At 42.0% G+C, this 13,218-nt stretch overlaps 1 protein-coding gene across 2 annotated transcripts in view; it reads right to left on the reverse strand.

The window, feature by feature from the left end:
• The window catches only part of thada (THADA armadillo repeat containing), a 36,733-nt gene extending 23,531 nt beyond the window's left edge, over positions 1-13,202 (reverse strand). For both annotated transcript variants that reach the window (XM_037271006.1, XM_037271005.1), the window contains exons 1-23: positions 13,141-13,202; positions 12,741-12,856; positions 12,514-12,623; positions 12,290-12,420; positions 12,038-12,186; positions 11,909-11,941; positions 11,799-11,847; positions 11,529-11,713; positions 11,201-11,295; positions 10,827-11,050; positions 9,870-10,591; positions 9,576-9,730; positions 9,341-9,496; positions 9,132-9,239; positions 8,931-9,054; positions 8,694-8,839; positions 8,245-8,470; positions 8,016-8,151; positions 7,787-7,923; positions 7,534-7,689; positions 7,036-7,196; positions 2,886-2,995; positions 1,447-1,579 (exon numbers count right to left, since the gene is read on the reverse strand). In XM_037271006.1, coding sequence (XP_037126901.1) covers positions 1,447-1,579; positions 2,886-2,995; positions 7,036-7,196; positions 7,534-7,689; positions 7,787-7,923; positions 8,016-8,151; positions 8,245-8,470; positions 8,694-8,839; positions 8,931-9,054; positions 9,132-9,239; positions 9,341-9,496; positions 9,576-9,730; positions 9,870-10,591; positions 10,827-11,050; positions 11,201-11,295; positions 11,529-11,713; positions 11,799-11,847; positions 11,909-11,941; positions 12,038-12,186; positions 12,290-12,420; positions 12,514-12,623; positions 12,741-12,813 — 3,519 coding nt within the window. In that variant the 5' untranslated portion in view covers positions 12,814-12,856; positions 13,141-13,202. The remainder of the gene's footprint in view (positions 1-1,446; positions 1,580-2,885; positions 2,996-7,035; positions 7,197-7,533; positions 7,690-7,786; positions 7,924-8,015; positions 8,152-8,244; positions 8,471-8,693; positions 8,840-8,930; positions 9,055-9,131; positions 9,240-9,340; positions 9,497-9,575; positions 9,731-9,869; positions 10,592-10,826; positions 11,051-11,200; positions 11,296-11,528; positions 11,714-11,798; positions 11,848-11,908; positions 11,942-12,037; positions 12,187-12,289; positions 12,421-12,513; positions 12,624-12,740; positions 12,857-13,140) is intronic.
• Between the last annotated feature and the right edge of the window lie 16 nt (positions 13,203-13,218).

The raw sequence follows: 13,218 nt of genomic DNA on the forward strand, positions 1-13,218 counted from the left end.
AAACAAAGCCCCATGTAAAATGTCAAATGAAAAGAGCCTCTATTCCACCGAAAAAGTCCCATTCAAAATGAAATTAAAAAGCATCTTCCCTCAAGCGTCTCAAGCTTAGCTACTAGTCATTTTCAAGAAACATTTCATTCAATTAACTGTGTTGACTGCAAAAGTGAGTCACGTTGCAGATTCTGATTCTCAGTACCAGATTTATTATAATGTAACCACAATTAATAGTAATGCACCATTGACACGTGAGACTAGAGTTCTTAATATCTAACCTCTGATGTATTTCCTAGTATTCGCTCTCTCGTAAGTGATTTCTTGTGAAGAGCATTATGAACTTCTGGGAGTTTGCAAAACTGGAAACTTAGTTAAAAATGAGAAGCGAGTTCAAGGGAATAGACAGAGATTATAGAAAAATGAACCTGGGCTCTTAATTGACATCTGAAAATTTACTGCACTTGGGAAAAAATGCTTTCTTTTAAAAGCATAATCGTGACTGAAAGAACATACGTATGCTTATTAAAGAGCCCATAGCAGGAAATGTTTTCTCATTAATGCCAAGTCAAGTCACAAGGGTAATATTATTACACTTTGACACTGGGAGTAATTTTATATTTCGATTATGCCCTGTGCAAAAAATAATAATAATCACAATACAGATGTTGTATATATGATTTCAGAGGTCCCCCTTGTTTTTTTAACAGATAAAAAAGGTTTGTCGAACAATTATTGAAAATGAATTCTGGGCATATGATATGATACTTTTGGGTCTGTGATTTAGTAAACAATAGATGATGTTGCAATTAAGCAAAAGGTGACATTCAGGCCTCCTCTTCACAACAACATACAGTATACTGTGCATTTAGTATAATATAATTTGTATGTGTCTCGAGGTGGAAATGTACAAAGTTGGTGCAGGGTTTATGTGTTAGTTATCTTGAGGAGGGAGTTGATGTTAAACATCTGGCTTTAGTTACGATTAAGAATTAGGCATGGGAGGTCTGGAGAAATGAAGGTAGGGAGGAAAGGAAAAGGCAACACGGTTTGGCCCTTACAAAGCCTTGGGGATTGAGAGGAGGTGGAAGGAAAACAAAAAGGAAAAATCTGCTTGCTATGAAGTGTATGTTGGTCAGAGAGAAGCAGCCTTCCCAGATCTGACTCTGTCATTCCGGGAGTCGGGAATGCTGGCCAAACCTCTGCTAAGGTGTCCACTTCAATTGACGTCTTCAAACATCTTTTTTTTTTTCCCCCTCTGCTGGACTTTTGCTTTGGTTACCACTACTACTATTTGTACTAGCCAGACATGTATCGAGTGTCAACATAAAAACGAAGGCACTACAGAAATGAGTTTAGTCAAGTTTTACCAGGCAAGAAAATTGCATTTTAACAGCCACGCTTTCTATCGTACATGAATCATGGTATTTGTTAAAGATGAATTTTGCAAATCACCTGAATATAAAAGGGTATTCCAGCGCTGCGTCTTGTGGCACACAATTTTGATGACGGGTCACTAGATTTGACCTCTTCCAAAACCTCGGCGAGCCAGCAGGCTGGAAGCTGTTGTAGGACTTTTCTGCCACTCCTTATAGACACACACAAACAACATATACAGTATGATTATGGGCTATAATTCTCTTTGGGAGCTGTAATGTATAGTCTAACACTGCTTTCCAAATACTTACAACAGAGGTTTGGAGAAGAAGAAAAAAAAACAATAACGTCTGAAGACTTACAATTCAAAAAGTACGAGAGAGAGAGAGCGAGAGAGCTGTTTGGTTCCTGAGAAGCCATATGTTTTGACCACCAAAGTGCACATTAAGGCCTATTTGGCAGACAAAAGTGTGTGTTTAAGTCTTCTTAGTTGAGTACTGCTCTGCTATGCTGTCTTTTGGAGTTCCACAGGGTTCACTTGAGGCCTACGTTCCATCTTGAGAAAATAAGGGCATTGTCTTCTATGGCTATGTCGATGACAGTCAGATTAAGACAAAAGAACGAATAGGTGCTAACATACATTCCCCTATGTGCTTTTATATGTGCTTTGCTACAAAAAAATAAAACGCGCACACAAACATATATTTCGCCTCTTCTGGTTCACTGAAAGAAGGAAACCACGATTGATCTCTCTGTGGATGTGCCTGTTGTCCCACAACAATGAATAAAGTTCACAGTTTGTCGTTTCAACGTCAACTAGGTTTGCGACACCGATCTTTTCTACAAATGAATGACTGACCAGAGGAGAGTGAAAGTCAAGTTAAAGAGACAAAAAGTGATGAGGGGAAGGGAAGGAAAAAGGAGAGAGCACAAGAGAGCCAGCGTCTGAGAGTGCAAACACGGTGGAGTGCATCGATGCCAGATCCCAAGACAGAGCATCACAAGCCTGTGGTGAGGCACCCTGCAATCAACACCCCATAACCCAGCACACAGCCTGCATACCATCCCCACACATCCCGCTCGTCCATTCCTGAAACAACAGACAGACAGGCCCAGAGCAGAACACACACACACAACCACTAGAATGACACTATCAGTTTACAAGACACCAGCCCTCCAATGACGGACAAGAAGAACATAACAGTAGGATGCTTCACCATGTCACAAATTTCAAGATGCCTTCCACATGCGGCCATTTAAAGGCAAAGTAAATAAAATGTTTATTCCCCTTGAGATGACTAAAACTAACCAGGCTGCTTGATGGAAATGCAATTTGTTCTTTTTTTACATCCACAGTGAGATGTCCAGAAAGCCATCAACAGATAGGTAAAGTAAGAGGAATGCCACGAAGAGTGACACCTCAAGGATGTGCCGAGTCACTAATTACAAAAGTTACTCTTGTAATGTGCAAGCTTATGTCCGCGGAGCAGTATTACCATTTAGCCCTCAACACGTACCTGCATAGCATGTCAGTGAGGCGAACAAAGCCCACATAAGCCAGTTCAAAGGCGCCACGATGACGGGACTGCAGGAGCTGCTGACGGAAATACAAGCCAATACAAGCCACCTGGAAGAGAGGGAAGATATGCCATCAAATGACTTTCTTTTTTTTTTGAAGGCATTGGGTAGATCCGTGCGTGCCTGTAGACTGGGGGCGATGCGCCACTCGCAATATTAATTTTTAAATTGTGATGTATGATGACAGTAGATGAAAAATTGGAACATTAAGTTATTTTGCATTGACAACAGCAATATCTAAATCAAATGACAGATTTTTTTTTTTGATAAAGTGATTTTTGGCACAACGATCGCAAACCTCCTGGTGGATATATAATCATAAACTGTGAGCAAGACGACCAGATTTTCTCCAGATGTACCCTTAAAACAAAAAGGAAGTCTTTAAATTCTTTATGAAACCACATCTATAAACATTGTACTTCATGTTTGTGTGAGTCATTTTACAACAAAACAATAAATTAATACCAAAACCATTGTCCCACACCCATCTAGTAACTCCACAACTCAATTACGTAATCCCACAATTATCGATAAAAAAATGCTGACACATCTTTTTGGCAGTCTATCATCTTTACTGGAAATGGAAAAGTAGAAGCAGATGAGAAAGGGGCAAAAAACAATTGTTATTCCACTGAAGAACTGAAGCTCCACTTTCGCCTTTCCTCTAGTTGGCCATCAAACTAAAGTTCTAACACCAGCAACAGGCTGGTTTTAGAGACACCACTTACTTTTGGGCCAGCGAGCATGTCCAGCATGAGAGCAGCATGGCAGTAGCGTGACAAGTGTGTTCAAAAAAGGATGCTGAGACATCCGCATAATAGCCAGTCTAAGTAAAACCATCCAGTTAGTAATAGTGTTAGCGACAATATTCTAACTATACACACACATACACACACTAGTGCCATTTCTGTGGCAGTATGTAAACTGGTGAGTGTGTAGCAGGTGAGGCGGCAGGGCGAGGCGGACGCCGACTTCCAGTGCCCTGTCATTAAGGCTGTGGTGTCACCACTACCACTAAGACAGTCCACTCTCAGCTTAGTCTGGGGTGGCACAGAGGGCACAGGGAGGAGTGGTGAGGTTCTAGTGCACAAAAACAAACAAACAAACAAGAAACAATCCAAAAGGACCCTTTCTGGGATGTGGGTTTGACACAGCATCCCGATAAAAATGGACTGGAAACCACAAGGGGGAAGAAAAAAACAATGACACAAGTGACTGAGACTTTCCCAGCAAACCCATCATTTAAAATGTAAGAACACAGGTATATAAAAAGAGACAACAATAGAAAATATTGTTGAAATATTTCAATTTGTTGGCTGTGTTTACTTCTTGTTTTGAGACATATTTGACGCACAAACAACCCTTGCAACGATATTTTGAATCTCTTTCATCGATAATATTTCGCTTCAAACAACAAGGCATACGGAGGGAGAGTTATGTTTGTATTATTTCCGATGTGATTTTTTTTTTGTAGTGTAGTTATTTTCTGATATCTTTTCATAAAGCACTTTTTTAGAGAGCATATGTAAACAAAGATGTATTGTACTGTATTAAAGATGATGATATAGGATATAAAAACATATAACCAAGAGTTGAGGCAGCCCGTTTATATTGTCCAATCCCTGTTTGGTAAACTTGCCCGACCCCGCAGACATAAAACAGACCAAATAAAACGCCGAGCACAGAACGAGTAAACCGCAAGTGCAGCGAGCACAATGAGTTATCACATAGGTTTGAGAACGGACACCCAGGACAGGCCTGAGCACACCAGAGTAAAAACAGCAGTCACTGTTAGATGCCCAAGGTCGCTGGGCTCAGGCCACTGCGGTGCCGAGCGAGGCCAAGCCGGGCCGTTGTTCGGCGTATTTAAAGTTTCCTTCCGTCTGTGTAACGGTTCAAAAAGGCCGAGCAAGCAAGGGCGAGGGAATGGATTTATTTAGACATCAACTTCCTGTTTGCAAGCGTGCCTGTTTCCATGAAAAACTTCCCTGTGGTGAGAGAGAACTTTCCCAAGTCTAATTACATGTACGGATCAGATCAACCCGTGACTCTGGCCCAAATGGGTTAGCCAGCACTCTGGCCATGTTTGTTGTCCTTTCTACTTGAACTGTATTCTATTAAAAGAATCATGAATTTCAAGTTTGAAAATATTAAAGGGGCGCACTGATTAGCACATAGCACACAGTCGCTCGCAGTTCAGAGTTGGTGGGTTGCCCACCCGCATGTCTATTGGGTCGGCGGTGAATGAGTTAAGCCAAATATGATCTCAAACTATGTTGATCAGTACACATCAATAACAGCTGCTGCTGCCATGGTACCACCCAAGGACAGAAACATCTGCACGGTTACCAGGCCAACAGAGACGGAACACACAATGTTGGCTGAGAAAGACGTGTTTTACTTCCAAATAAGCACTCACACACTACACGCATGTGCTCATGCATGTCATTGCTGCGGTAGGGCCCAACGACTTTGCCTGCACCCAACTTTCCAAGTCACCCCAAAGACCGCCAATGCCACGTACAAACTACTCACACATAGTGTTGACTTGAAAAAATAGCTTAGGGGAAAAGGGGAAAAAAATGCTGCAAAGAAAAAAAAGGACAGTTTCTCTTCTTACGTAATATTACACACCACTAAAAACTCTCTCCGTGCTCCATTTAGTGTTGTGATGTCATATTTTGAACGACTACACACTGCAGTTGCTATAAAGTGCGGATGGTAGTTGTTCTACCTCCACTTGAATGTTCAATGAACAATATGGATTTTGACTTCAATGAGAGCCACAGAAGACGATTCGTATTTTCATGACTCAACTAACATTGGTTTGTTTTGTCCCACCAAAAGCAGAATATATGAAGTGAGTGCCAAAATAAATATTTAAACAACACCTGACAAGTCACACATTCAGCACATCCAACACTCAGTGTTTAAATGCACACTCAACGGGTAAAAACAACCAGACGACGCAAAACACGCTCTTGACCCCCTACAAAGGCAAACAGGGTCTTTGTCTGGTTCTCTTGTTCACATGCTGAACCGCTCAGACAAATATTCCTGTGCTAGTTTGTCTGCGCGTAGACTTTTGTAGTACCCAGTGTGGCGGTGGTGGAAGTCATTTGGAAAGAATGCAGTCGAAAAGGGAGGAGGATTGTGCTCGTTAAAGCAGCGGGGTCATGCCTTAAACCAAATCCTGACGCTAACAAGGCGAGATGCTAATTGTACAGCGTCGCACCATAGCGCAAAACAGCATGTTTTGTTGCAAATGATTTGAAAAAATGGCATTCACAATACAGACTCCAAAACCTTCATTCATAGTTCAAACTCATGCAGGAGTCAGCCGAGCTCTCCAATAACTGCTTCATTGTATTCATTGAGGTTTTTTGTGTGGGACTTCCTGCCACACTAAGTTTGCTCTGTGCAAGATGACACAGCTTCTGTCAAAAATAGATAACATGTATTTATAACGAAGCAGAACAGAGCAGATCCCCTTGGGAGGTACCGCAGTGGTTTTGGGGAAAGCACAATCAAAGTCTAGAATTGCTATTACGCATCCACAAATGGTAGTCAAGGCCAGTCAGTCACATATTTTTGTTGTCAACTTGCATCTTTTCCAACTTTGAAGACCAGCCTTAGATGTTAACCGAGCCTCAAGGTACCTAAGATTATAATCATTGTAAGTGTCTCAAGTTTATAAATAAATAATACGGGTCTAAAAGTTAAGTGATAACTCGGGTTGTAATTTTCATACTATAAATAAATACGACCACATAAATTGATTTCAATATAGCTAATCCGTTAATTAAATGTGACAGGGAAGAAATGTTCTGTGTGATAGTGGAGGAGGTTAGAGGGCCAAGAAGATTTTGCTGTATGCAAATCAAAACTTTTAGATACATTCCTGTACATATTGGGTGCATTATGATGTGTACATCACCATCAAGAATATAATGGGCCGACTAGGAACAGATCATATGAGCTGGTGGTTAGTGCACAAATTGTAATTTCTACAATTATCATAATGATTCAGACTATTATGGTGATTGATATGTTACTATTATTTTTGACGGCACACATCCCAGATCTTACCTGTTCTTCTGTGATAAGCCCAGGATGTGGGCGTGTGTTGTCATTGGAGTAGTGCAGTGGCAGACTCTGACACAGCTGCCCCAGCAGCATGGCCACTTCCTTCATGCTCCGCCAGCAACACACCAGCACCATCTGGGCTGTCACCCTGTAGCCTTCACCACCTGGAGCATGCCCACACACACGTGCACAAACACGCCCAAACGAAAAAGGCAAGTTTCATCACTTTTCAGATCTACAGAAAGTTAGGGTAAAACAAAAAACGGACAACCACTGCCCCCATCAGGACATCCCTAACCTAACAACAAAAACATAAAACTAGTAATTCACTCAGCAGTGATTTTTTTTCCCCACTATTATTTTTATGTCTATCTTAAATTCAGTTGTGGAAACCTGATGATTCATTCACATGTATCCATGAGAACGTTTAATTTGTGGCACCAATGCATTTGATGTGATGTCAGAAGAGTTGAGGGTTTTCTCATGATGTGTGTAATTTACCGGTGTCAGGTGGCACTGTGCGTGTTGTCTGAGTTTCTTCCTGATCCTCCACTTCGTCTTGTGTATCCAGCTCTCTGGCGCAGTTGAAGAAATCATTGGTGTCCCTTGGCTGAATTTCGTGCAGGATTCTCTGGAGTCCTGCTGACGTGTCTGTCACTGTACACAAGAAATGAATGCCTCATGAATAGTGCACACTGTTTAAAAAAATGGGCACATGCTTCAGCCAAGTGGTAATTAATGACAGCAAACAGACCTGTGCCAACATCCATTGGGATGAGCCCCTCAGGAGAGGAGCTCTGGACAATAGGAGAAACCACATCTGACAATCTGTAACATGTGGCGATGAGCTCCGACACCAGTCGCCTCCACTCCTCAGTGTGACACAAACACCTACACGCACGCACACAATGAGCACTAATGAGGTCAATACATGTTTTTTTTTTTTTTTAAAGAGAGATCTAGATTGCAGTGATTGCTCTCACTCTGTGTCGATATTCCGAAGGACCGCGGTGATGCAATGTGCTCGGCCGTAGAGAGGATAGGAAGCAGCTGCCTGCAAAAGGCAACACTCGGCTTTGGACACCTCGGACTGCAGACAGCACAGCAAGAACTGAATCACTGTGGAGGGACAATATAATGCACATACTTTTTTTTTTTATAATCTATTATAATCTGAAGATGTCATTCTTCGGTTTTGGAACGTAATCATACCAGATAAAGTGTTAAATTCCTGAACATTAGGTTCCGGCGGCAATGAGGATGAGGGAGGCTGGAAGTCAAGTCCCTGCTCCTGCGCACAGCGGAGTAGTGCCTGGCGCAAATTGGGCTGGTGGAGGAGCAGGCTGAGCAGGTGGGCAGCTGTTACACTGTCAAAGGGCTTGGTGCTTGTGCTCAGGTCCAGTGCAGCCTGAAGTAGACCATGCATCACATCTTGTTCCTGATGAGACATCAGAACGTGTTTATTTAGATACTTCATTATGATCCAACTACAATGCCAAAATGGTGTACTGAAAAACATTTGAATGATCCAATTTAAAACTTCTCCGTATTATATGGCCTTGTATATAATCATTATAATCAAAGACCATACTTGAAACGGATAATGAGATAACCTAGACATGAAATTCAGTACTACAAAAAGCATTAGGCTCCATATTAACCTCTAGTCCCAGTGCTGACAGAGGAAGTTTCCACAACAATGTTGTCGCTAGTAGTTTGACTTCCATGAAGTTGCTTGCTACACAGTAGAGGACATTCTGAGCATAAGTAGGCGTCACAACTTCACCAAGGGCAAACCCATCAGGCCCTAAGGACAGAAGATAATGACAAACGTTTCATCCTGTTTCCACACTAACAAAGCTTTCAACAGCATTTTCATTTTGAAATTTTACCTATACCTGCACCAAAAGTGAAGAGTTCAGCCAGTAGACCAAGCAAGTTGAGGGACATGATGCATTTGGAGAAAGAAGCTCCAGGAAGCAAAACGTCAAACAACTTTGAACATAACTCGTGCAGGAACTCCTACCACACACACATCCACATATTATTTATTCTGACGATGAAGGGAGAACTATGCATTGAGTGCAGCAATCCTGTACCTTATAAAGACATATAATATGCTGGTCTTTAGCTCTTTGCTCCTGCTCTCTTTCTTGGCTCTGTCTCTTCAGCAACAGCTGCCTACTGTCCTTTACTCGGCAAAGCATCTGTGCAACAAAGGTCAATACAAGCTGAGCTAAATTAACAATACCAAGTCTACACGAACAACAGCAAAAAGTGGTATGCGCAGAGTTGACAATGAACGGACCTTTTTGAAAAGACTGACCACCTGCTGTCTGACATTTGGTGACTGGCTGTTGAGGTTGGGAAGTAAGAAGTGGCGAATGAGGTCCATTTCCTGTGAGGTGAGAACTTCAGTACTGCGGTGGCTTTCACACACCAAACCTAAAGCATCCATCCTCACCTGGAAGATATGCAGATGGTATTCGTATGTTGTTAAAAAACCCATTCATTGGGATATGACACGATACAAATGTACTCACTTGATCGTGTTTATGTATAAGCGCTTGCCGAAGCAGGCTGAAGGGCACCAGTTCCTCGCAAAGACCCTCCGCGGTGGTCTGCATCACACCTTGAGACCTGGCTGCCCGCAGACATGTCATCAGAGCCCCAAGTGCACCCCTGCTGCAAGTTGAATCTGTTGAAAAAAATTGAAATGACTTAGCACAGAGCACTATGAGAACTGGTGTTGTAAAGCAAGTTATTTTCCATGCAAATGGTTGTGGGTGAACCCCATCGCTGTATCGAAAATGGATTTACGCTCTTTGTGCTTTTACCTTTGCAGCAGGGCAGTTTGTTTTGTAACGCCCGCACCATGTGTGACAGACTGGACGGGCTGCAGCGCAGCAATTTGGGGAGGAAATAATCCAGGATGTAAGTAGTGTCATCCACTCTTGCGCTACACAGCACCTGTAGCAGAGGCGTGACCCACATCCGGTGCCAGCGATCCATCCAGTCTGTTGTAGTGCTCGTTTTCCCCACTGAAGCTTCAGCAGCAAGCTGTTCTTTATGGCTGATAAAAAGCTTTTCCAGAAGGTCACTGGCATAGGGAGCTAAAGGCTGGTCACTCATCAGACCAAGGAGACACGAAGGAAGCTCGGGCTGGAGCTCAAGCAGGTAGCCGGTGCCATAAAGATCCACAAGGCAGCTCAAAGCCCCGTATTTACCCCGCATGTGCCAATCGAGCTGGAAGAGTCTCTGCGTGAGCTCTAAAACATAGCTGTCCGGATTTGCCTCCGAAGAATTGATATTCTGATGAATGAGGATGAGGTTGTGAAATAGGGAGCATGTCTGGTGGCGGACTCCGTCTAAGGGATGCTCCCAGTGCGAGTAGATATGTTCCAGGAGGCGTCGGTGTAAATCAGAGCCGCCATTGAGGGACTGCTGGAGGCTGAGGGCACAGAGCTGTTGAGCCTTTCCCTGCAGGCAGTCCAGGGCAGCGCTGCTCCACAGCATAAGGACTCGAACTACCAGCAAAACGCTACTAGACTCTTTTACACTGTAGAAAGATTAATACACAAAAAGAAACAGAAGCATTTGTAGCCACAACAAATCTATGCACAGATCAGGAAAATAGTCATATAAATGCCTTGCTGTAAAATATCCAAAGATAATGTTTTAAACTATGTCTTTAAGATTTTTTTGTAAAAAAAAACATATATGTATATATATATATATATATATATATAAATATTACAGTGGCATGATGAGTTTTTTTTTTCAAAAGTAACTACCTGACATCAAGATCCAAGAGTATGTTTGGGACCAGCAGGAGCAGTTTTTCCCAGTGTGGGCCAGCGGGGGAGCCTTTCCAACTCAGCATGGCCAACGCCCCGTGACACAGATATATAGAGACGCCTGGCTGACGAGCACTTGTACACAACCTCTCACATTTCTGCTTAATCCACACGGGCGCAGAGTCCAAACCATCTACTGAGCTACGGAGCAAACTGCACACCTGTAATGGGACAGAATAAAAGTATTGTGTTGATTAACTGAACCACATTTGAATCCAAAACAATTTATGTGAAATACAGCACATTCAATTAGTTCATTTCTTTGCATACACTGAAAGAACAAAAAATGCATTTAACAATTTAACGCTTACCACTGATGCAACATCATCTCCACAACCCATCACAGATCTGATTAATAAAACTACAGCCATGCCAGATGTACTCTGAACTGCTTGCACAAAATCCTCTGCAATCAATGTAAAGTGAAGAGACAAAAATGTGCAATGTCAGTCACATTTATTGTTTGCATGATTTAATACAAGATTAGTATTGACTTAAATATCAGTATCACATTTAAGAATGATTGTACCCCCACCCTGGTAATATGCACAGCATATATGTACAGCAAAATAATAATTAAAAAAAACTATAAATTAATTTCCCAGACAGACAGTGATAAAGACAAACTTTATAGCTTACCATCAGTGATGATACTTATGTAGCAATCAAGCAGGCTACTCAATGTGTCTTTCAGTGTCTGGTGGATTGTTGTGGCATAACTAACGGACTCTTGGCATCTCTGTATAACCAGCATTGACGTTTTCACTGCTGCCAGACAGGAATGCATTAACTGGGCTTGAGCTATGTGACGACCAGCGACACCACTTTAGAAACAGCAGAGGGCGACATACACCGTTTATGAGCGATGTATTGAAATTACAATCATAAATGCAGACTACATATGCATACCTGTTTTGAGTAAAATACTCGCGTAATCCCTTGTGAAGAAACTGCAAAACTAGTTAGAAAATAAGAGTCAATGGATCGTTCTCAAAATAATGTCAACTACAAAAACATACCTTCTGGAAGAAGTTCATTGATGCATCTCTCACCTGAAAATGATTTTATTGCAGAGTGTAGTTATCGATCAGAAGGAAATACTGTATATGACTAGAATCAATAGAAATTCCAAAAGCTTGTGCACTTACCCAGAGGGAAGCCATCCATGCATCCAGCGATGGTATTCACAACATGCGAGTATTGGTCCGGAGTTGGATTCGACAAAGAGTCTGACAGGCACTTGGACAGACAAGCTGTCGTTCGTTCCTGAAGCCAGGTTGGTACTGTACACAGGGCGCTAAGCAAAGGTGCAGACAAACCAAAATGTTGCATAAAGGTTCAAATATATCTCTATATACATATATGAGGGAAAATGCAAAAACTCATTCATTAGTGTGCACCTGGAAATGGCACGTCGCAAAGGGTTCTTGGCCTGCAGGGAAATGTAGCCCAAGACCAATGTCTGCAGACAAGCTTCTAAAATGTCTCCATCAATTGTCTCCTCACCGAGTGCCCCAAGCAGCAATCCAGCCTGGTACAGAAAGAACACAAATACGACATGACTCCATATCATTCTATTGCAGTGATTTGATAAAGACACTCTTATTAGTGTATTACTGATCACCTTTTTGACCAGCTGGATCTGCTGCACTGGCTCTTTCAGCTCTAAGCAAGTATGCAAAGTATTTGCCACCTGCCTGATGCCGTCATGCCCTCCATCCACAGATAAAGATGCTAGAGGCAAAGGGACACTGTTTAGTATTCATGAAGTGGTGATATGCAAAGAACCTATGGATTCAAATATTGCCCGCCATTAACAATCAACATGTGCAATGGTTAGAAGCACATTACCTAACAGCAAATGCAGTTTCTCGTCGTCCAAAACCAAAGCCTCGACTTTGGGTGTCTTCTTTTTTACCACCATAGCACAGCAGCATTCAACTCAGCAGCGTTTGAAACCTACAAGGCAGCAAAAGTACAGTGAGCCTAATTTAAAGGAAATAACAAACGAAAAGCTCCATTAACATACACGTTTCCTACCTACAACAAAAACATGACTTTCCACACTACTTTTTAGACTTGTCTCAGTAGTGGCTTCAGCTAGCAAGTTTTTCCCGTCATAACGTTAACTATCCGACTAATATATCAGCAGGGTAGAGATCAAATAAAAATAACCATTCTTTTTGACAGAAAGTGAAGGCTTAGATCCTGTCAAGACAAAACATACTTTACAATAAAACGAAATTGGCATTCACCGGATTGCTGCATGTGGTACTGGTTACTAGGTTCAAGCTTCCGACCTGCGTCACTTTCCATAACGTGACATTTT

Source organism: Syngnathus acus, chromosome 15 (genome assembly GCF_901709675.1).
Source record: "Syngnathus acus chromosome 15, fSynAcu1.2, whole genome shotgun sequence".
Lineage (NCBI taxonomy): Eukaryota > Metazoa > Chordata > Actinopteri > Syngnathiformes > Syngnathidae > Syngnathus > Syngnathus acus.